This window comes from Neodiprion lecontei, chromosome 3 (assembly GCF_021901455.1).
Source record: "Neodiprion lecontei isolate iyNeoLeco1 chromosome 3, iyNeoLeco1.1, whole genome shotgun sequence".
Lineage (NCBI taxonomy): Eukaryota > Metazoa > Arthropoda > Insecta > Hymenoptera > Diprionidae > Neodiprion > Neodiprion lecontei.
In genome coordinates, this window is record NC_060262.1 from 16,508,934 (window position 1) to 16,533,561 (window position 24,628).

The 24,628-nt window shown below is 37.9% G+C and overlaps 2 protein-coding genes across 6 annotated transcripts in view; one reads left to right on the top strand and one right to left on the bottom strand.

Annotated features, from left to right (window-relative positions):
- LOC107225884 (GPI inositol-deacylase) overlaps positions 1 to 24,628 on the top strand; it is a 223,323-nt gene that overhangs the window by 27,840 nt on the left and 170,855 nt on the right. The window lies entirely within an intron of this gene.
- Positions 20,158 to 22,700, bottom strand: LOC124293594 (THAP domain-containing protein 1-like). The gene is made up of 5 exons (XM_046734991.1): positions 22,289 to 22,700; positions 21,858 to 22,158; positions 21,479 to 21,724; positions 21,015 to 21,217; positions 20,158 to 20,874 (listed from the first exon to the last, which is right to left on the bottom strand). Exons 2-5 carry the CDS (start codon positions 21,920 to 21,922, stop codon positions 20,399 to 20,401), a joined length of 990 nt encoding a protein of 329 aa, XP_046590947.1. The 5' UTR covers positions 21,923 to 22,158; positions 22,289 to 22,700; the 3' UTR covers positions 20,158 to 20,398.

Here is a 24,628-nt window from a genome sequence, read left to right on the forward strand (position 1 = left end):
TATACTACTACTACTACTACTACGCTGCATGCTGTTGTTTACAGCTCTCTGAAACCTACAATAATTTTGGAAATTAAAGATATGATGTATCACTCACGCACACAAAAGTATTTATCAAATTTGTTCCAAAAGTTGTGAAATGATATTTTAGAAACGTAAGACATGTATCTATTACAAAAGTTTCAAGGTTTTCGTTGTTAAAAAGAAAAAAAAGGAGAATAAATTTGTTCTAAAAGTTGTGAAATTAAATAAGAATTTTTCTTACATTTTTTGAAACAGAGAATCCCCTTCTTCATCACGTACCAGGCGGGCCGCCACACCCGCCTGGTAAACGATTACGTCATTTAGAGGGTTGTTATAATTACGGTCACCGTTCGCCATGTGCACACTCATTGCCAACCTTCATGATTGTACCAGAAAATCGTAAGGTATTTCGAATAACCACTCTATAGGCACCCGCACATGTTGTAAAATGTTTACGTACTCCATTTTTTTTTCTTGAAAATAATCTTAAAAAAAACGCAAACACGTTAAATTATTTCCATTCACTCAAGTAAAATCGAAAAATTGTTGTTGTACACTCAAGGTAAGAAAAAAAAATGTATAAGTGCACCGATATCAATCACCCACCTTGACGGTTTGCAAGCTCAACTAATAATGAATTCATCAGACGGACGGAGCACCCCACTCTTCGTACAGCTTCTTCATACGTTTTAGGTTCACGATTAAACTAATACCAAATCATAAAGTGGTTGACACTTGTCGAATACGTTTGAAGGATATATCCTTCTCACTCTGTCCTATTGCACTAGTGCGTAGGCCTCGAAATCGTGAAACTGACACCGTGGGGCCAAGTAAAACATCCCCGTAACGCTCTCGGTGAACGATATCTACTAAGCCTATCACAGTTCCATGTATAACTCTAGTGATTAGTTCACTCTCACAGCTCTCTCTCGTATATGAGGCGTGCGAAACTTTTTCGTCAAGTTTCAAGAACTGCTTTACCATCTTCCACGCGCTGCAGGTTCGTTCGAGAAATATCTAGAAATTTTTTCCGTTGGAGAATATTGCATACGGTTGTTCACGAATTTTCGGCAATGTGTGAGTCACGTCAGTGTTTACCCATAAAAGGGACCGTGTCAGCGTACAGCGGTCATTCTAGAGCAAGCTTTGCAACTCTATCTTTGTCAAGTGCGTGACCGAAAGAAGAAGAAACATGGATTCCGAAAAGTGTTTGAAATCAATACAAATCATGGAAATGGCGTTCAAGATTTTATCTGAAAAATCGTCACCGGCAGAGATTGCAAAATAGATTCCATTTGGAACCCGAAATACCAGGCTTTTGAATAAAATCTCACGCAACAACGCCTCAACGATTGGGGAGAAGACAAGAATTTTCACTACAATTGGAATTCTGAAATCGTTGACAGTCAAATTTCAACAATTTCAAAAAGTGGGTGACGGATTACGAAGCCGATGAAGAAGCGATCGAGTGCGGTGGGAAGATTTGGAGACAGCTTCCGAGAGCCGAATTCGAACGGGAGCCATTATCAATCTGCGGCATAAAGATTTGAACAGGTTTTTGGAAGATGCGAAACACCTCGTCGTTGCAAGACTGAAGAAAATGCTACGAAAAGTGGGAAGTTTGAAAGCAAACTGTGTCTTGTATTGTCAATTCAATACAACAAAAAACGCCGAACTTGTTGAAGAAATGAAATATTTTAACATCAGAAACCAAATCATCCTCCAGCCAGCTGACATACACGGGTGGTTCGAAGAGAACGTAAAGCAAAAAGTGTTGACCAAGGTGGAAGATTTTCAAGAGAGAAACTCTGGTTGGTCGCTGACTGAAATAATCAATTTGACTGTGAATATTAACAAGTACGTGCCACTACGAGGCGGTGGGTTCACATACACACCACTACCCAAAGATATTCGAGATAAAAAGGCTGTCGTCAACATCCGTAACAGCGACTCGTATTGCTTTCTATGGTCGGTCACCGCAGCCCTCTTTCCAGCCAACAACAAAAATCCCGAAGAAATCACTTCATAACTACATTTCAGCTCAGTGCTACAATACGACGATTTGCATTTTCCAATGTCTTTAGACCAGATTCCTAGATTTGAGAAACTTAACAAACTTTCAATTAGCGTTTATGGTATAGATAGTACGGAAAAACAAAAGCGCAGTGAAATTGTACCCTTCATTTAAGCCGAAACAAGTCTGATAAACCGACAATCCATCTTTTAGTAATAAAGTCTGAAAACGACGATGACGATGATGATGATGGTATGGAAAATATTGAAAAGAATGTAACACATCATTTTGCATGGATTCGGAATATATCGCGGTTGACAAGTTCTCAAATTTTCAAACATAAACATCGTACTTGGTTGTGCGATAGATGTTTCACTCACTTTTAATCTGAAAAGGTGTTTGTTCAAGCACAATGTAAATTGCATGAATTTGAACAAAACCAAAGTTATCTTACCAGCAGAAGAGGACAAGATTCTCAATTTTCAAAATTTCCAACACAAAGAAACCGTTCCTTTCTGCGTTTACGCAGATCTAGAATGTTTACTGCAGCCCACACATGCAAGTTTTGGGGAAAATGGAGCAATTTATCAGAAGCATCTTCCGTATAGTGTAGCTTACTATCTACATTGTGCGTTTAACGATTCGTTCTCAAAATTCAAAATTGATCGCGGAGAAACTTGCATCCAATGGTTTGTGAATGAGTTGAAGAAATTGGCACATTCGTTAGAGGGATATTACAAGACTGTTGTACCGATGGAACCACTAAATTTCAAATAGATCAACGAATTTGATTTATCGGCGGTCTGCCATGTTTGTGAAAAACCGTTTACACCCACATACGTGAAACATCGGGATCACTGTCATTTCACGGGAAAGTACCGTGGTGCTGCTCACCGCAGCTGTAATCTAAATTACTAACTATCCCAGTGATATTCCACAATCTGTCGGGTTACAATTCGCATTTTCTGATCAAAGCCTTGGAAACGTCATTCGAAGGTACTGTTAAACTACTAACTGTTAATAAAGAAAAGTACATTTCCTTCACTAAATTCGTTAAGGAAACGGATGTAACGTTCCGTTTCATAGATTCGTACCGTTTCGTGCCTAGCAGCCTCGATAAATTATCATTGTATATGGACGATTGTCAAGAAACAATAACACGTACATTCTGCAGTAGCTTGAACAAATTTCGGTTATTGACTAGGAAAGGTGTCTTCCCGTACGAATACATAGACAGTTGGGAGAAGCTCGAGGAGAAACATTTACCAGCCAAAGAACAGTTTTATTCAAAATTGAATGTCCGGAATATATCAGACGACGATTACGCACACGCGTGCGACGTATGCCAAACTTTTAACGTCCAAACTTTGGGTGAGTATTCGGACTCGTATTTACAGACGGACGTGTTTTCACTGGCCAACGTTTTTCAAAATTTGCGACAGGATTATTGGACGACGTACAAACTGGACCTATTACATTACTAACAGCGCCCGGTCTGTCGTTTGATGCAATGTTAAAATGTTCAGGCATCGAACTCGAGCTTCTCACCGACATAGACATGGTTATGTTTATCGAAAAAAGTATTCGAGGCGGTGTGTCACAGTGTTCGAACAGATACGCAAAGGCCAACAATAGATATATGGGAGAGGAATTCGATCCTGAGGTCGAAGAATCTTATCTCATGTACGTTGACGTTAATAATTTGTACGGTGCTGCTATGAGTTTTGCTCTGCCATACAGTTCCTTCGAATGGGTATCAGACTTCAGACAATCCGACGTTCTTACCATCTCGGACGATGCGGAGTTTGGTTACATGCTGGAGGTAGATTTGGAATATCCCGCGAAACTGCGTGAAACTCATAAAGATTTACCATTGTGTCCGGAGCACCATGTACCTCCGATTTCAAACAATAAACAGCCAAAATTGAAGCCCACGCTATTTTCCAAGAAAAACTACCTTGTTTACTACAGCGTTTCGAAACAATGCTTACAATCAATCAAAAATTACCTAAAATTCAGAGTTCTCAAATTCAGGCAAACCCCGCGGCTCAAAAAATATATAGATTTGAGTACCGTTTTGAACACAACGAATTTGAGAAAAATTTTTAGAAACTGATGAACAACGCAGTTGTTGGCAAAACAATAGAAAACGTGCGAAAGTACAGAGATGTTCGATTGATCACCGAATTGGATGGACGGTACGGTGCTAGAGCTACCATAGCCAAGCCTAATTTTCACAGCTGCACCGTTTTCGACAAAGAGATGATTATCGTCGAAATGAGTAAGACGAAAGTCAAGTCGAATAAACCATTGTATGCCGGTTTCTCCATCCTGGATCTGTCTAAAACATATATCTATGATTTCCATTATAATTATATTAAGCACAAATTTGGCAACCGAGCAAAATTAATGTATACGGATACCGACAGTTTGATTTACAACTTCACCGTCCCCGACATATACGAACATATGAAGGAGGACTTGCATTAATTTGACACGTCTGATTATCCGCTTGACAACGTTTATGGAATGCCTCGAGCGAATAAAAAAGTATTCGGCCTGATGAAAGACGAGAATAACGGGAAAATAATGTCGGAATTTGTAGGATTAAGAGCAAAATTGTACGCATTCCGAGTCTTGGGAGACGAGAAAGACAATAAACGTGCCAAAGGTGTTAGAGGATCAGCGTTAAGTAAAATAAGTTTTAACGAATATTTGGAATGTGGTTTGAAACGTGAAAATTTGTCTACAAATCAGCATTTGATATTAAGTCGAAAGCACGAGGTATACACTGTAGAACAGCAGAAAGTGGCACTTGGCTGGAATGACGACAAGCGGATCGTGTTCCAAAACACAACCGACACGCTGTCGTGGGGCTGCAAGCCTGCACCTTAGCTTTCTAATGACCGTATCGTGTAAGAATGATGAGTCTGCATCGGATGCGTTGAGCTTATCGATAGATCGCAAGAATTTGAATGTAATGGTGGGGGGTCCAAGCTTTGTACCACCCCCACCATCAAAGAATCAAAAATTTTTATGGTATACCGGTCTGAGCCTGCACACCCCAATCCTAAACAGCATGGGGACATGTGATGGGAAAAATCGGGCAACGAAAAGCTGGTAGTACACAGTGTTTGGCGTGAGAAAAATCTTGACTTGCCAACTCTTGACCAGATGGTATGTGCACATGCAGTTTTTGGGTTTTATGACTCGTTAATCAGCGTGGGACATGTGGTGGGAAAAATCGGTCAACAAAAAGCAGGTAGCGAACAGTGTTTGGCGTGAGAAAAATCTTGTCTCGCCCGCTTTTGACCAGCTGGTATGTGTACATACAGTTTTTGGGTTTTACAACTCTTTATAGCGAACAAGTCCGAGCCTGAACACCCCCCAACCATATTAGCGTGGGGTATACAACGAGAAAAAAATCGGTCAACGAAAAGCAGGTAATGAGTTCTTGAGAAAATTTTCTCCTAGCTTATACTGCCCCCCGCGTCACATTTGTGACTGTATGTCACGTGGTGCATGCTCTACGAATGATTGGCTGGCTGGTTTTTGCTCGGCGGAGGGCGGGTGCGACTCCGTTAGTATAAATTCGAACAACGGTTTGAAACTTTTCTAGTAATTTTGAAAATCCTTCGTGTGAAAACAAGCGTTTTTGATAAAGTGAGTTGTGAGAAAGAAAAAAAAAACTGTGTTCATTTAAAAAATCTTAAGACTTCAACGAGTTCATATTTTCTGTGAGTACTTTATAGAATACACATATATATGTATATGGTGCTACGACAATCCTCTTACGATACTGTGAATGTAGATTTGAATTCCGTAATGATTATCGCATTTGATTAGTATGTTAACAAAGTTTTTCGATTTGTTACAACTTTTCTGTATTCCCTATCATCATGTCCATAAAAATTCTGGAAAAATTTTAGAATCGTATCAGAAAAAAAAAAAAAATAAATCGATGGAAAAGAGGACCGTCAGACTCCCCACCCAATTCACCACCACGATCGCCGACTTATAAGCGGGTGTGCAGAGAGGTGGCTTACAATGAGAAGGAGAATGATGATGAAATGATCGATAATGATGCCGATACGTTGATTATCGACATCGAGCCATGTATTGACAACAGTGCTGGTGATGATGATCGCGAGTTTGAGCAAAATTTGGCTGAAAAAAACCTTGAAAATTTTGTAATAGATACATGTCTTACGTTTCTAAAATATCATTTCACAACTTTTGGAACAAATTTGATAAATACTTTTGTGTGCGTGAGTGATACATCATATCTTTAATTTCCAAAATTATTGTAGGTTTCAGAGAGCTGTAAACAACAGCATGCAGCGTAGTAGTAGTAGTAGTAGTATATCTAGTTAATGTACAGCAAAAAAAAAATAAAAGCTTTGTGAAAATGTTTATACAATATTCTTAAACGTTATGAAACATAGAATGCTTGGAAACTTCTTCGAAAGTTTTTTTTTGTTGAGTTTTTGAAATTGGTTCTTGATCACGTTCAGTAGTCGCACGGTCCATGCTGGTAAGAAGGAGACGCTGCACACGTTGTCTAGGTACGGTGTACAAATTAGGCGAGAGTCGACGCATCTTTGAATTCAATTTGGCCGTACTGGCCACCCAGATACTGCAAGAGCAACCGCTCCTCCTCCATCGTCTGCACCAATTTCTGGTATTGGGTCTCGTCCTCGTTCAGCAGTCGCACAATCCGTGCCGGTAAGAAAACGCTGAATTCGTCGTTCAGATCTGTGACGACACGCTGTCCAAACCTCGTTTGGACTCGTCGAATGTTGGTGACTTTGTAGATTTCGAAAATTTCCAGCTCCGTCAATTTCTTCGTCGGTAGAAATTCGTTCACACTGGCAACTTTGTTCAGTTTTGTGAAATCCAGTTTTTTAAATGTTTAGCAGTTACGTGTTTCTTGATAAATTTAGATTTGCGAACTTTTTTGTCACTTTGTTGAGTTTTGACTTCTGGTTATTAACGGTTTTCAAGTCGTGAATATTTTTTAAGAACAGATCGATTCGCTGTTTTAGTTCTGCTTTATTTGGAGTTCTCTTCATGAGAGCTGAAGGTGCAAGATTGTCTTTCGGACCTGAAATTTAGCCTTTTATAGCCGTATTCCTCCCACCAGACACACAGAATCCTTGAAAAACTTCCAGAAGCTACCGAAATGATGTGTCTTCGATTGTACGTTAGAACGTTCCAGAATTCAACGTCGCACCGCAAACCGTCGTCCGCAGGCCGCTCGCCGTCAAGTCGAAACTTGTCGAACGCATTGTTTGTCAGCCTACATTCGTTCAGGGTCGAAGCATCCGCATACAAATTTCAGAACCTTCCCAAATTCAACGTCGCACCGCAATCCGTTAGCAGCAGGCCGCTCGCCGTCAAGTCGAAACTTGTCGAACGCATTGTTTGTCAGCCTACATTCGTTCAGGGTCGAAGCATACAAATTTCAGAACCTTCCAGAATTCAACGTCGCACCGAAATCCTTTGACCGCATGCCGCTGACCGTCGAGTCGAAACACGTCGGACGAATTGTTTGTCAGTCTAGATTCGTTCAAGGCCGTGAGAATCTTCTCGAACCATCTGGAAGCTCTCAAAACCTGACACATGCCAGGATTCTCGGTCGAACGTTCGAGGATCCACGGGGTCCGCTTGAACGCCTGAGGATTCACGGAGTGCGCTCGGTAATGCAGTTACTGACCCTGCTCGATGGCATGATTTTCTTTACCGACAAAGAGCACAATTTATCCCACAAGGGGTAATACCACGGAAATTTCAGGCATTTTTTACCAACGATCATGGTCATTTGGGAGATTTTCTTACCGATGAGCGGTCGGCAGAGCACATTTTATCTCACGAGAGTGGGGGTAACCTTCAAGGGTTTGCGTCTGGGATGCACGGATAGACGAATTGTTCGGCTTGGTCGGTAAAGAAGGTGTTTCTATCCAGAACCGGCCTTGTTATACTACTCACCTTTCTTCTGGAAGACGGAACACTCACTCTCGAACCGTCCATCATTGAACATTGGGTGTGAAATTCAACGAATATAGTACCTCGAATCTCGGATACTATTTCCTTGCATTTAATATTTCAGAGGGTATAAAAATAATACTCAACGTCGATGTCAACAATTGTTTCATATATCCGTAGTAACATGAATAAAGTGTTCCAATATTATATATAATCATTTTTTGAAACCCTTTTCACTAGTCAAATAGTGTCGATATATAGTCGAACATAAAATTATTTCATTATTGTCAGTAGAGTTGTGTACCAAGCGATGTACAATTTCAGAATGATTCCGATACAGTAATACCCCGAAGTTACGCCATGGGTCGTTCCGGCATTGACGGCGTGAGTCGAAAAAACGTAAGTCGGGGTGCACGTTTTGAACAACTGTATAATGTATACATATACATGTATAAATACTCACCAGAGATAATCATGTATGTACCTCATAGAAAACCTCTGAAGAAGAATTAGAAATACTCTTTATTTTCGAAATACAAAATGTTTAAGTCATACGTAAATTATTGAGAGGTAGATGGTTTCCAAAATTCGAGCACAGTTGTCTGACGACACAAAGATTTTTTTTTCTTCCGCACAGTTACTATCTGTAGACTGAGCGAATAATCGAATACAATGTTATGCACGAACGGAAAATAAACATGTCCATTCAAGTTTGCGACAAGTTCGTGCGCGAAGAGCGGCCGCGTTAACTTTCCGGAGAAGCGACGATGAGGGGGGGAGGGGGGGGGGACCAACGGCGTAACTGCGGGGTGGCATAAAGTTGGGAAGGTGTAAGTCAGGAAGGCGTAAATCGGGGTATTACTGTATGTCGAGGAATAGTCATGCAAGGTCGTAGCGATGCTTCATAAAACGAGACCACAACGATTCGTACCCGTTTTGTTTCAATCGTATTTTTGGAACATATTTCCAAATATCTACAAATGGTGAATGGTGATGTTTACGAAATCATTTTGAAAATACTTCGTGCTATGTAAAACTAATATTGCGCGATATGTTTTAATGTATATGGAACATTCTTTTACTACCGAACATCTTTGTGACCGACACATTTTTGATTTAGCTGAAATTTTTTTTGACAAAATACGGATACGTATTCAAGGATTTTTTTATTTCACATATTTCGTAAAATAGAGGGGATCGAAAATTTGATAATTTGGTGATTTTTGGCTTGGAAGACTCACTTTCAAAAATTCATAACGCCGGTTCTATTTGAGCTGGAAAGTTCGTTTTTTCATCTCAAAGCTAATAAAATGAATTTTAATACAATTCTTTCATTAACGATTATTCCGAAATTTATACTGTTATGAACAATTAATATGTTGCAATCGATTTTTAACAATTCCCCCAACCTCGTAGCGAGTTTTTAGCACAACCATCGTATTCTATGTCAAATATTTCAACCATAACGTATTTTTAATTGATGGAGAAATTATTATTACTGTGGGAAAAGAATTAATTTATCTAGCGCGGCACGTCACATCCGCGCGCGAGTTCCATTGCACTCCTCATTATCTTGCCTCGTATCGTTTTCCTCTGTAATATAAATGATTACTCTATATTTTTAATTGAATAATATTATTTCTTAGCATATAAGACTTTATACAAAATTTAACAAAAAAAATAATCTCTCTATCTAATAAAAAAGTTCCAAACAAATGAACAGGTAGAAAAATATTATAATAACATTAGTAAAAAAAGACTATAATAACAAGAGTATAAAAAAAATTATAATAACAATAGTATACGCATGAAGTTGGCGGTGGGGTGAGATCCCGAAAACAAAACAAAAAGCATCTAGCAAACCCTTTGACAGCTGTCATCGGCTGTTTATGACAGTCTTTGACAAATATCTTTATAGATATCTGTTTCTGACGCGCAAAAAATGAACATGCAAACGAAAATTATCAAGATGATTCCCGACGGGAATTGTCTTTTTCGCGCGTTGGCGTATTGTGTATACGGCACTCAAGATCGACACGCAGAGGTGAGACTGAGTACCGTTTCAAATATAGTGGATAATTGGTCTACATTCGCGGGTTTTATTACAGGTAATGAGTCAAACGGTTCTGTAATTAGGTCACCTGGTGATTACAAATCACATGTGAATAAAAATGGAATATACGGGGCAGAAGCAGAATTAGCTGCAGCTGCGGACATTTTTAAGATATGTTTAATCGCGTATCGCGAACAACAAATTCATTCACACCGGATCGGATCACAAAATGAAACACAATTCTCGCTACTCTTCACCGGCGACGGAGACAGTGGACACTTTGATGTCTTGCAAAACCAAAATAAAATTCAGATAGTTGGTAATAAGTATGAAAAGTAACAATCAAATAATAGTAAATCTAAATATATCACCAAACAGTCAAAAAGACAGCCAGGATTTACGATGACAATGGAGAAAGGAGGAGTTTCAAGCAGCAGACAAGGCGATGAAGATGGTGGATGGTCGGAAGTATCACAAAAGAAAGAGGAAAATAAAATTGTAAGTGCGAAGAACCAAATAAGCCATAGAATAATATCTATCAAATATTCGTATAACCAGGTAAAAGGACGACCAGGATCGATGTTGACCACAAGAGAAAGAGGTGTTTTGCGGAATGAACAGCAACGCAAATATAGAGAAAAAAATAATATAAAGAAGGTGATTTTGGAGAATTACCGGCAGAGCGGTAGCAAAAATAATTCAGCAAGTCAAGGAGATAGATCGATATCAATAGAGAAGGAACACCAATTTTCAACCAACGAATGGAAGCTTAGATTGATGAAAAAAAGAAAAGTAAGCACAGAAGGAATTGAAGTGGGCCGCAAGTGCAGACCTGTCATCAAATCAACATCAGGGAATTCGCCTGTCTACTAGACAATGCGTAAGGAAATAGTGAAGCGCGAAGCGCCGAGATGGGGTTGGCGCGCGAATCGCGCAGGGGCGAAGCCCCTAGTATATATATATATAATGTGATTTATTTTGGAGGTTAGGTCTGCAAATTAACAAGACGTGGCGTTGCTCTGAAAACAAAGATTTTTATTTTATCCTTTTTTTTTCTTTCAGGGATCTGTGCATCTTATTATTTCATTAACAAACTCTCACCTGAAAACAAAAAAACGACATTTATGTTCTTTGTTTAATTTGCCGATTTCTCCTTAACGTCTCACTATTCCGTCTTTTATTTTGAGCCACTTTGACACATGGCTCTTCTCTCTTATCCCTACCGTCTATAGCGACCCCGGGTTTACCGACATGGCGCATGCGCCTTTCAAAGAAATATATTTTCTTTACATATATATATATATATATATATATATAATGTGCATCAATTATTATTAATACTTATAATTATAAAAAATAAGGTTGTTTGGGATAATTGATAATTTAATTTTGTTTAGACATAGTGATTTATTCAATTCTATGTAACCGTCGTCAATTATCGCATTTATTTTCGTACATCATGTCTGTGCACACTAGGGTGGTCGTTATTTGGGGTCAAAATTAATTTTACCCCTTCCGCCCCCCAAATCGGTTCGAAATACGTAAAAAGTAATGCTGTAATTTTTTAAGATTTTTAAAAGAACGCTTAACCCTTGACCACACGGGTTGAAGTTTTCTATTTAAAACAACATGGGGTTTACCTGCGTTTGGAGTCACTATTTTACTGTGGGCCTTAATATGTTTGTAATATCCTGAAATTTTCAGAAATTAGTTTACAAGCATGTTGCTACATGGAAAAAATTTCCGAAACGCCTACCCTCAAAATGTTGTATAACATTATCATAATAATAATAATAAAAAAAAAAAATTTTCTCAATTTTTTTTATTGATTTGCTTCCTCGTTTTTTTTTACAAATGTATTTAAAATAGTGCTAACTATCGTGCTCACGATAGTGCGATTTCGAAAGCCGAATATACGAGAGCTCTATCAATTGAGATAGCACCGAAATATTGTATAATTGAGTGAATTATAGAGCAGCGAGAATATGAATTATTTTCCGACCGATAATGAGATTGCACCGTGAGTAAAAACCGGTGAAAAAACAATACGAATGCCTCCGGCGTCGCGTCGTGGTCGAGCGAGAAGGCCAAGGACTGCTCGCGAATGGGTAAGCGAATATCGAAAAAAACATCCAGATGCAAAAAAGCAGACAATACTTAAGAATTTGTAACTCGTGTAGAAAATTATTCTATTTTAAATACATTTATAAAAAAAAACGAGGAAGCAAATTAAGAAAAAAATTGAGAAAATTTTTTTATTTTTTTTCAGTTATTATTATTATGGTAATATTATACAACATTTTGAGGGTAGGGGTTTCGGAAATTTTTTCCATGTAGCAGCATGCTTGTAAACTAATTTCTGAAAATTTCAGGATTTTACAAACATATTAAGGCCCACAGTAAAATAGTGACTCCAAACGCAGGAAAACCCCATGTGTTTTAAATGGAAAACTTCAACCCCTGAGGTCAAGGGTGACGTGTTCTTTCAAAAATCTTAAAAAATTACAGCGTTACTTTTTACGTATTTCGAACCGATTTGGGGGGCGGAAGGGGTAAAATTAATTTTGACTCCAAATAACGACCACACTAATGACCAGTGGCTGTTCCGACCCACTGATCTCTATTATAACTGGATGGGGGAGAGGTGGTTCTGCTGTAGGCAACGTTTGAAACCACTTGAAGGCCAGCGGTCGCCATTTCGTTTGTGTCGCTCTGACACTTTTTAGTGGGAAATTCAAACAATATTAATAGGTGGTTGGCGCTATCGCATGATATACTTAAACTGAGGGACTGGTTAATGAATAGTAGGACCTATTATATAATCAAAATAGCCGAAAGAAGGCAGGTTAGGTTTAATACGAATATTAACATTTATATTTCAAGTATTATGAAAATGGAAAGGTGAAATTTTTATATTTTAGAAAGATATACATATCAAGTCGTAAAATATAAATAATGAGCTTTGAAGATATCGATGAAAAATAATAAATACTAAGAATATCACAAGGCATAACTGAAAAAAACTGAAAAACTGCAGATGATGATTAAATATTTGTTAACATTCTTAAAAATTAAGATATTTGTGAACGTTACATAGACTATTATATTATGCATTTATCTTAAATTGGACAAATTATAAAATAGAAACAAAAATTTCACAAATGTAGCTCTATAACTTACGATTAAAGTCGTGGGTAATGAAAGAAAGCATATTAAATATATATATAAATAGAAGTAAAAAAATAAAATCATGATGAGTATCTGTATGTATGAAATTATATATAAATTCTCAAATATTATCCATGCATCTGTGTTAATTGTAGAATGAAAATACTTACTGAATATCGAATGAAACAATTGATTATTTTTAATATAACAATAATCAAATGTAGAATTGCAATTCGGAATTAATATGTCACAATTAATAATGGAATACAGTAGAACGTCGACTATCCGAACGTCGCGTCGGTCAACCGCCTGACTGCTTAACCGAACTGCATATTTTATCACAAAATTGTCTACTTTTGAAAATAAGTTGCAATAAAAGTGATTGGAATTATTACAAATATGGTTTTTATTGGTGAATTGGTAAATAAAAGTATATAGTTCGGTTATCCGAATAAACTGGTTTTCCGAACACCCATGTCCCCCAATTAGTTCGGATAATCGACGTTCTACTGTATTAAGATTTGGTTCAATGAGGTACTATAAAGGGCCTGTGCCAGTCACTGGTTACACGCATTGACCAAATGTCTTCCAGCTTGGTCTGCTCGTTCGTCATCCTGTAGAATATCTTCGTCTAGAGGTAGTCCATATCTTCTAATCTGTAGGAATATAATCATCAAGTTCTTGAATGAATGCTATATTATCTTTTTAGTGGATGTATAGGAAGGGGATATTTGTGGGATTTATGGGTGGAAGAAATTTGATGGGATTACAAGAGATATTCTTGGGAAATTGTTTTGGTAGGAAGTTTGGAGGGGTAACGAAAAACGAACGATGTGGATGTTTTTAGAAATAAGGTATTAATAAAATATGATGTTAGCAAACGAGGAATTGAGGTTTTACACAAGGTATGGATAACAAGGTGTAAGATAAGGATATGGACACGCAATGCAATGCAATGTGATAATACAAGGTACTTGACTTGAAGTATACGTATGTGGTGTGAGGCGTTGAAGGATTCCTGCAAGGTAACTTACGTACTCAAATATAATGGTATTTAGGACTAGAGGTAGATGCTAATGGACTGTTGCAACATAACTTAGGTACTTAGGTATATGGTATCTAGGATATGTGGTACTTGGGATAAAAGATAAGGTACAAATAATAAAGGATAAGGCAAGGAGACATGAAAACAAGGTACATATATGACTTAAGGCCTCGTGTATAAGGTGTATGGTTAAAAGGTTGAAAGGTTATTAAAATCTAACTCAAATACTTCAGTATGCTGGAATTGAGAAGAAGTATCCACTCATTGATTTTGGCAAATAATTTGCTGTGTCATATGGTGACGGACCTTTGTACCAACGGCTTTTTCTGAAGCGATTTTTGTGGCAGCAAAAAGACGTAATTTTATATAAGCTTTACAAATCTCTTTGGTTAGAAGATAAATGTGGTTTGATAACTCCTCAATGGCATCATCAAATACATGATCACGTTCAAGGAGTTGAATAAAGTATCAGGTGCCTGGAGTAGATCCACCATGACTTTGGAACAAAGAACAGCTGCAAAATTTAGTTCACTTGGTGTCATACCGTTATTAATTTTCAATGCGGTCCTCAAAAGGTTTTCAGCGTACTGGCAAATTTTCACTACTGACTGACTAAGATATATCAGGCCACCTCTGGTCTTTGCACGGATAAGAGCACAACTTTTGTGAAATTCTTCCATCAATGGGGAGTCCTGAAGGAAAGCTAGTCGACACTTCTCACATTTGACTACGGGTTTTTCTTTCATTTTACAATTTTTTAACAACCCAGCCCGCAATATGAGCTACGCAGCTATTTGAAAAAACTGAAAGTGCCGTGGGAAGCCTTGATCGAAAAAGGAGAAACTCATTCAAAAAATCTTCAGTATTGCTGAACTGTTCACCTTCCTCATGTAAATCATATTTTTTGGAAACTCTGATATTAGCTATATTATCATAAACAGCCGTATCGTAAAGGTCAACGTTTTTCTTTTTAGAAGTACCCGACGAGGCAGTTAGAATTGCTGTTGAGTCCATAGACTCAAAGTTTTCATTTACTACTGTTATTTCGTGGCGTACCAGCAGTCTTTTGTAAGCAGAAACAAATTGACTACAGGTGGGGTTAGGACACCATCCACCACAAGATCTGATTGTATAAAAGAAGAGTTCAAGGTGATCCTGGCTTAACTTGTATGTAACAAGTACTTTAATTGCGACTCCTCTGGTTTCACATATACGTCAAAAATGATTAATGTTATGTGACGGGTTTTGAGTCCGTACTAAATATGGGGAAGGGAGGAACAATTAGAGACGGGGCGAGAAAGTCAAGACTGAGTGAATAGGTAAAACTTTGTGTATGTATTTTTGAAAAGTGTAAACGTATTGAGATCGGGGGGGGGGGAGTTGACTTAAAACTGTAAAAGATCTGTACAAAATGGTTGTAGACGTTAGCGGTGGCTGATCACGCCTCAGCCCTTAGCGTCACTTAATTCTAACTTAACGGTACGCGCGCGGGGGGGGGGCGGTGTAGGGCGACGGGGAGTGTGAGGGAGGAAGGGTCGGTATTGCGGGGGGAGGAATGGGAGGAGGTGCAGATCGGCTGTAAATCGCAGGCTAACCTGGTGTCGTCGGTCGGTGCGGCTGGGTGGCGGTGTGGAGGGGACGTCCTGCTGGTCACTTCGTGTTTCTTCTCTCTCTCTCTCTCTCTCTCTCTCTCTCTCTCTCTCTCTCTCTTTCTCTCTCTCTCTTTCTTTCTGGGGTTCGTGTTGTATAACGTCAGTCCTGGTGGCGAGACGTGGTCGTACTGCTGGTTGGCGCTCGGCTCAGCCGAGCGTCGGTGAGCTTCGGGTAGCTTCGGGTGTTTCCCGACGGGCCGGGACTCACCCGTTCGGCTCTTCCCCGCGGGTTTGGGGTTTGTTGTGACTTGCACTGTAGGTGCAACGTCACAGTTATTCTTGGATATGAAGGTCACAACTCAAAACACTTTTTTATAGTGTTAAAGTTTCAGCCTTGATGGGGGCCCTCCTCAGAACCAATTTATTTAAACATCTGTCACGAACAAAATAATAAAAAAAATGAGCCGTCACGGGACGCCTGGCAGATGTGAAACATCGACATTATTTTGTAAAATTAAAATTAATTATAATTAATAATCAATTTAAAAAAATTAAAATTAATTAAAATTAATAATCAATTAAAAAAAAAAAAACACACCAAATATACGCGTGCTTAATGCACAGATAAATGCACACTTTAATTATAAAAATATAATTAACTTACTGATGACTTGATAGTGTGTCATCGGGTGATTTTGCTTTTTTTGCAGGAGGCTGATCACTTTCACTCTCTAAATTATTACTGTCAGACATTTTATTATCAGAATAATTTGTTTTCAAGTAAAACACAGGTTATGTGTACTGTAGTAAACAAAAACAAAACACTGTATACACTCCGGGAGTATACAATGCACAGTCGATTGCGCACGGCGACGCGTCGCCACACCGTACTACCATCATATAGCGTGGCGACGCGTCGCCACGGCTTGCGTCGCCACGCCAGAAATCTGTTTTACGTGCGGCTATAGATGTTTCACATCAATAATGTACAACTCCGTTATAACAAAATTGATTTACCGATGGGCTCGCCGCTCTCTCCAATTTTGTCGGATTTGGTTTTGGATTATCTTGAACAATATTGTCTCAACAAACTGGACTTCAAGCCTTCATTCTATTTCAGATATGTAGATGTCATAATCACAGCTGTCCCTTCGGATAAAGTTGCAGAAATGCTATCTGTCTTCAACCAATCCCATCCGAGATTACAATTTACCTCTGAAATAGAGTTTAACCATCGAATTAGCTTTTTAGATGTCTTGATCATTAACGATAACCAGCTCATCAAAACAGATTGGTTTCATAAGGCTACCTGGTCACAAATGTATTTAAATTTCCATTCTCACCATCCCAGATCTTACAAAATTGGAACGATTCATTGCTTGGTTGACAGAGCGATCCGACTCTCAAGTATGGAATTTCATAACAAAAATATGTCCTTGATTCAGCAGGTACTAAGTAAAAATGACTATCCATCTCGTCTGCTCAACAAGCATATACAGTTCAAATACGATTCCATCTTGTCATCGACTAGCTCCAACAATAATATCGATGCATCTGCTGCACAAGCTAATCAAAAAAACTATATTTCCATCCCATACGTTGCCGGGTTGTTTGAGTCACTCAACAGAACATTCTTTAAGTACAAAATTCAATTTGTGGGTAAATGTGCACATGATCTATCCTCTATGTTTGATTCGGGTAAGGACCCCTTACCCCCGGGTATGCGTTCTGGTGTAGTTTACAAAATTCCCTGCAAGCAATGCAACATGTCCTACATAGGCCAAACAAGTAGGCAACTACACACCAGGATAACCGAGCATAAACGCAATATCCATGAACACGAGGATAATTATACTGCACTGACGAGGCATGCCATCGATTTCGACCACTCTTTCAATTATTCTCAAGCCAGCATTATTGACGTTGAACCATTGTATTGCAATAGGCTATTGTTAGAAATGTGCAATATTGTTGCACATCCCAATTCTGTCAACCGAAGACAAGACATCGAACATTTGAGTACTATTTACACCTCTGTGATACAACCATTGTAATTATCCATTACCGACTGAGCTTGCTCTCGATTTTACCTTCTTAACAAAATATTGGTTTCCTTTTAACCCGTTGACTCTGCGTTTGCTCTGATAACTATCGATATCGATCTCCCCCCACTACACACTGGACGTTCCACATGTGCAAATGTGCTCTTGATTTAAACCTATAACGGCTGTGTGTTTTATTTTATCAAATTAACAACAAGGATGAAGTCTTGGGAACTACGTATCGCGATCGCAGTGTGTTTCGGTTTTTGTTTTTTATCGTTTCTATTTATTATTTATTTACCAACACGCATTCACTACTTAAGAGTGTTTCCTGTCTGCTGTAATTGAAAGTGTCATCCCACACTAGGTAATTCCTCTCAATTATATCTGCATAAACATCCTTGCTTATTATCTAAACCACTTAGGTTTAAGTTTGTTATAACGGAGTTGTACATTATTTTATTATTTTGTTCGTGACAGATGTTTAAATAAATTGGTTCTGAGGAGGGCCCCCATCAGGGCTGAAACGTTAGCACTATAAAAAAGTGTTTTGAGTTGTGACCTTCATATCCAAGAATAACATTAATCAACAAGTCATCAAAATCAAGAAAAATCGTCTTCATACGTCAAAAATATTGAGAACAGCCATAAGTCCTGTAACGAGGCCCACAATTGGAACATATCTTCTGGTACTAAATGAAGGTGTACCCTTCACATCTGTGATGTTTTTTAAATACTCTAATTCTGCTTTGACCGCGTGCCTCCAGAAAACTTCATTAGAGTTTCGCAAAGGAGCCTTGAATTTTTTTGCAAACGGGTTGCGTGAATTTAAGAAATCATACAACCTATCAATGCATCGTATGAAACGTACAGTGCCTTCGCTTTCCTAAAATGTTTTCAAGCCTAAATGTGCAGAAAATTTTATAGCATCATCTACGCTACTACTTAGAGTTTGAGCTGGAAGAGCTACTTTCATCTTCATTTTCCAGTATTGAACGTGAGCAGTCCTAAGTTTATTTCCAGCCCGCAGTCCTTCTTCCGTTTGTAGATCAGCTAAAGCTACTATAAATTTCCATTCAATCAAGTTACATTTACTGGCTTTGAGAATTTTAAACTCACCCAGGCAGTTTCTCACCAGTTTTAACATATGGCAGGCGTCAAATGTTATGTGAACTTTGTACCCACTGGATGGGTGTGGAAAGAAGAGCTTTGGATTCGGCATGTCAAAACTTGCACCAAGCAGGCGCATTGTCGCAAAATGTTCGGAAGGACCATCTAACGTCACAGAAACTACTTTTACGCCAACTTCGTGCAAACGTGTTAAGTCTTCTCTGACCAGTCCAGAATTGATTTCTGAATCGATGCCACTAATCAAAAAATATCCCAAAGGGATCTTCCAACTACTATCTAATGATACAGCCATCATCACTAAAGCATCTTTGGCTAACGGAACAGTGCCACACGTATCAATGCCGCTCCCTGAGTCTAAGTAACCTCTAATGATTCCGTTAGAGAGGTACTGGATCCCTTTTTGAATATTTATTTCATCTAGCATGAAACTAACTAGAACTTCTTTGCCGACACTTTCTGCTTCCGATACTTTCAATTTTAACCTTTTCTTGACGGGAATTTTTACGTTGAAATCGACCGTTTATTTTACGCGAAATTTGTGTATAATATCAACGAATTTCTCACGTGGAGTGTCCGACCAACCCAGTGGTCGAAATTTCGACCACTCCTGTCTGCAACGTAAAGTCCAATGTTAAAAATTTGACTTGGCGAGTTAGGAGTGCTTTCCTACGTAATTGGATACGCTGAATACGAAAAAAAAATAGTAAGAGATGTCCAGGACACATCCTTGACCTTGAAAATTACATTTCAAGGTCAAATTTATTGCTTCTATTTGAAGCCGAAAATGATAAGAATTCCTCCGCAAGAAAAAACAATGTGCTGATCTGCCGGTAGAAACTAACTGTGATCAAATATTTTGACTTTATATTTACTTGAAGATGCGTTTTACCATACACAATACTATTTTTTTCGAATTCAGTGTACCAAAATATGTGGGTATACCAATTTTCAGGTTGAAATAGTGAATAAAAAATTTGACCTTGGAATCACTATTTCAAGGTCAAATATGCTTCCTAGAATGGTTACACTATTTTTCCTACCTTCAACACATAATATTATTCCCAAAACAACTCGAAATCATTATGATACTTGAGTGGTCGAAATATCAAGCAGTCCCGTCCTTAAAAGGTTGCAGCATCGAAGCTTTCCGATGTAAATCCAGGCTCACCATTGATTGTTGAATACCAGGATCTCAAAGTACTAGGTTCCGGAAGAGCGTTACAAAATTTCCTACGCACAAACTCATAAGCTTTTGGGGAATAAAAGTGTAGCGTCATTGCAAATGACGTCAAAGCCGGTGGGTACCTCTGTCTTGATATTCGTAGCTCTACGTTCCTATTTGAATTATTCCATTGTTTTTTTTTTTGCTGCAGGAGTTTCTTTACTAACATTTTTTTTATTGTTTATGTATCGCTTCAGAAATTCAGAAATATCTTCATCAGCAATACTATCTAAATACGCGAGTCCAGCTTCTGAAATAGCCCGAGCTTTACGGAGTTCACTTACAATATCCTTCAATGAGCGAACTTTCTTCTGCAGTGGGTTGATTTTCTGCTTGTAGACCCGCCTTTCCCCTTTCATCTTCTGTAATATTTGGTTGGTAGCAGATAATTTATTTTTAATTGTTCTTGGTGTGTCTTCGTAGTGATGGTCATGTTGAGTGAGTTGAACACGGCGTCTGGTTTGCGACTCTGGAGTTTGATTCAATGGACTAGATATAACAACGTCAACCGTGGAATCACTCTCGGCATGGAGACGTTTTGCCGCAGGCAACTCTTCAGACGAACCAGTTTGTTTTGCTATTTCTAGTCCAAGTCTTTCTGAAATTTACAATGAAATGTACATTTAACAATTGAAAAGTTGGACTCTTGAACTCTTGCAAAATATCGTTATTACTCTAAATCATCCCAGGATACAATTTTACAAATTGGTGTAATTACGTTCAAGTCATGAATTATACCTTCAGATGTTGTAGGAACAAAAATTGTAGGGACTGCAGCATCACGCAAGCGCAGCAGTTGGCCATGACTGTGACCGAATGGGCGAAAACAGGATTTTTCAAAATGCTCAGAACAAAGTGAGCTCCTAGGACCAACAATGCAGTTTTCAGATCCTAGGTTTGCAATCCACTTCGCTAGAAATTGGGCATTTTTATGTGGAAAGCTGAAAGATCAAGGGTATTACATTTCTGTAGCAGGCAACTAGCTTTTGCTTTAAACCTTAAGGTGAATTCATTCAACAGGACAACTCAGGCTAATTGGGAATATCAAAAATAAATCCATCTCTCTGGTACACTAACACAAATTTACGAGAAGTTATATTCATCATATCGTAAAGGTGGTAGCATATAATGAATGACATATCAAAATGCTAAAAATCATTAGATCTGAACATTTTACAGAATTTACAATTGATGCGCGGTACCTGTGAAACGTGCGTGTGTCTCCAGGTTTTTTAATTGCTCTGCGGTATACACAGGCTGATTTTGGGATGCCAAAAAGTGTCAGAATGCTACTTTCAGCCAATGTTACATTGACGCATGGTTTTTTCAAGCATTCCTTTTCGAAATGATCCGAGCATAATTTCATCCCCTTTTTTGGCAGAAAATTTTCTCCCAACTGCATAGCGTTCAGCCATGACCTGAAGATCTCTGGCTGTTTCAGTGGAAATCTGGAGCAAACACTATAAGTATAAATAATGTACCAATTTGGAGTTCAAAAATTCATCGGCACTCTAACCCTATCCACCGTGATAAATATGACACCTATGATGCGATTTATATTTATTTGAAACGAATACTTACGAGTGGAAAGTCCTTCCATTGCCGGCTCTAAATTTCACGCCGCAAAACACGCACGTATGAACCATTTAAAAAATTTAATAAGTTTACTAATAATTAAAAAGTTGGCTCAAAGATCAGTGCATCAATCGCTCGAAAATGCTTCGGTATCGCGCGTCCGAGGTCACGTGGGTGGCATAGAGCCACGAAAAAAATGGCCGCCACTGACATTCATTTGATCACGGACATTTCAGCGTATACCCCATCCAGTTATAATAGAGATCAGTGTTCCGATCTGACCCGACCGGTCAGGTGCACTGACTTACTAAAATTCGTGTAACTTCCAAAATTATTCGAATTTTTTATTAGTCATGGGCTCAAAATATTCTTAGAAGATCAGGCATATTGAAATGTGCAAAAAAATCGGTTTTCTAAAAATTTATGACTGTATATACCCTCTTAACTGGAATATAATAGTTGATTTCAGTACATGCAATCCGGTTGCACTATTTATTCTGGAGCGTTTGGTAAATGACAAAGCGCAGTCGGAGCGAAGCATTTTACAGCCTTTTGCGTTTATTCCGAGTGGAGTACTAGGAGTCAGTGGAGTTGACTCGAGACGCTCGATCTCAAGCGGTAGAGTGGTCAGAGCGGCGTAGCTGGAGTGGAGGTAAAAATGTCGGGCCATCTAATTAATTTCGTAATTAAAAAATATTACTTGTGTAGTTAGATAATGAATTGCGTAAATACCAATGGTTACTAAATATCCAACGCCATACTTATCTGAACAATGGTGTTTATCTGTAATATTTGTGATGAGATGACTACATCGCACGACGTATTAATAACACACGACAAGTTACGCTTTGGAAGGTAAATTTTTTTTTTTTCAATTTCAATAATTATGCGTTGCTTGTTACTTGTGATCCAAACTGTAACCCAAGTACTTATGCAAAAAAATACAGTTATTAATCAATTGATTAAATTCTTCATTTATGAATTTCACGGGTTAACCTCTAACAGCTATTCTGGGTACAGTTAGTGATGATGTTAGCACGGACGAAACAATATTTTTACTTGTTAGAGATTGAACACGCTTTGTGTAGGAAAGTATAGTTATTGGAGGTAGATTGATTACACAGGCCTGCGGTGCCCCCCCCCCCCCCCCCCCCAACCATCTCCATCACTACCACCGCCACCAGCAAGGAAGTGAATAGTAATTTCGGTAGGTATTAAGTACGAATATACGACTAAAATATGTTGAAAAATTAATTATGTAAATTTTCTGAGAATTTTTCTTTCTGTTTTCTTAATGCTACTGAAGTTAACTTCCAATTTTTGCGTTAATTGTATATACTAATGGTAGTGTTGACATTTAAATATTCATTTACCCTCAATAGTTGTTGCTTATGGTGATTTTAAATATATTTAAAGCTACGTAAGTACAAGAGAAAAAGATTGTATAAGTCTTTGTGATTTATCTAGGCTCTCAAGTCTTGTTTAAAACTAATGTTGTTAATTTTGTACCTAAACATTCAGTTTTAGATTCATTATATTTATTAATTTTTTAATCAAAAACGTTCAAAAATCTTTAAAAATCTTGCATAAAAATATTTCACAGGCCTGTGTTATGCGTTTCTTGTTTGCTTTAAGATATTCTTGTAGGACTGAACTAGTCAAGTCGATAGGCTCAAAATGGTCTAAAATAGAGATACTGCTCTTAAAGTTATGTGCGATAGCTCATTGGATTCGGAATGACGCCTAAACAAATGTGCTAAAAAAGTTTATCAGCACATAAATAATTGCAAAAGTTATAAACAATTAAAGATGGAAAAAAAGTATTTCGTTTTTCGCCAATATCTCATAGACTATTCATATTTTTGAAATTTTAAAAAAAGATTCTTGAAGAGGAGGAAATTTCCAATAAAAAAACTCCCAGCTCCCGGAACTCTATCTTCATTATTTATAATTTTAATTCAACGCTGAAAATGGGTCTCCGCGCTTCGTTTTTAGGTCGCGCGCGCGGCGTCAAAATCGAGTACGACATATTGATTAATTTTTTTAAGGTATTGAATATTTTTAAAAAATTTGAAAAAATTGTGGTGTATTTCGAACACTTCAAAAAATTTATTCTTGTTGGAAATTTTGCTTGAAGTTAATTTTTCAACTAGTTAAACGATTGTTAAGTAACAAAATTTTCTCGAACTTCCGTCTTCATTGTAAATAAAAAAAAATATTTAAATAATTGTCGCAAAAATATTTCGCTTCGTGGAGCCTTTCTTATAAACATACTCAACAATATCACGTCATGAAAGTTGAAGAAATATTCATACTTTGTTTATGATAATTTTTGTACTCGAACAAAAACTGAAAAATCCAAGTAATACTGTTGAAAAATATATTTTTTTTCTTAATCATGATATTATCGTTTTCTTATTAATACATGATATTAATTGATTTGCAAAAAAAATTTTTTCCGCCATTTATTCGTAAATTTTTTACAAATAAATTGACTATTTCAATATTTTTTCAACATTTTTTTTCATAACTTTATTATATTATAAATATTGTTACGTCCAGCATACCACTTCTCTGTATTTTTCCTACTCGTTAACTCTCCCACAGTTCTTACATTAATCTCATGGTCTCTGTCCTGTCCTCTTATCTCTACGTAGTCTCACGCTATTCACTATCGCGCTTACTCATCAAATTCTATTCCCTACATCTAGCATTGTCACACCTTTTCTGCACCCGTACGTTTCACGTCTCGAGGGACACTCCTATTCTAACTCTCG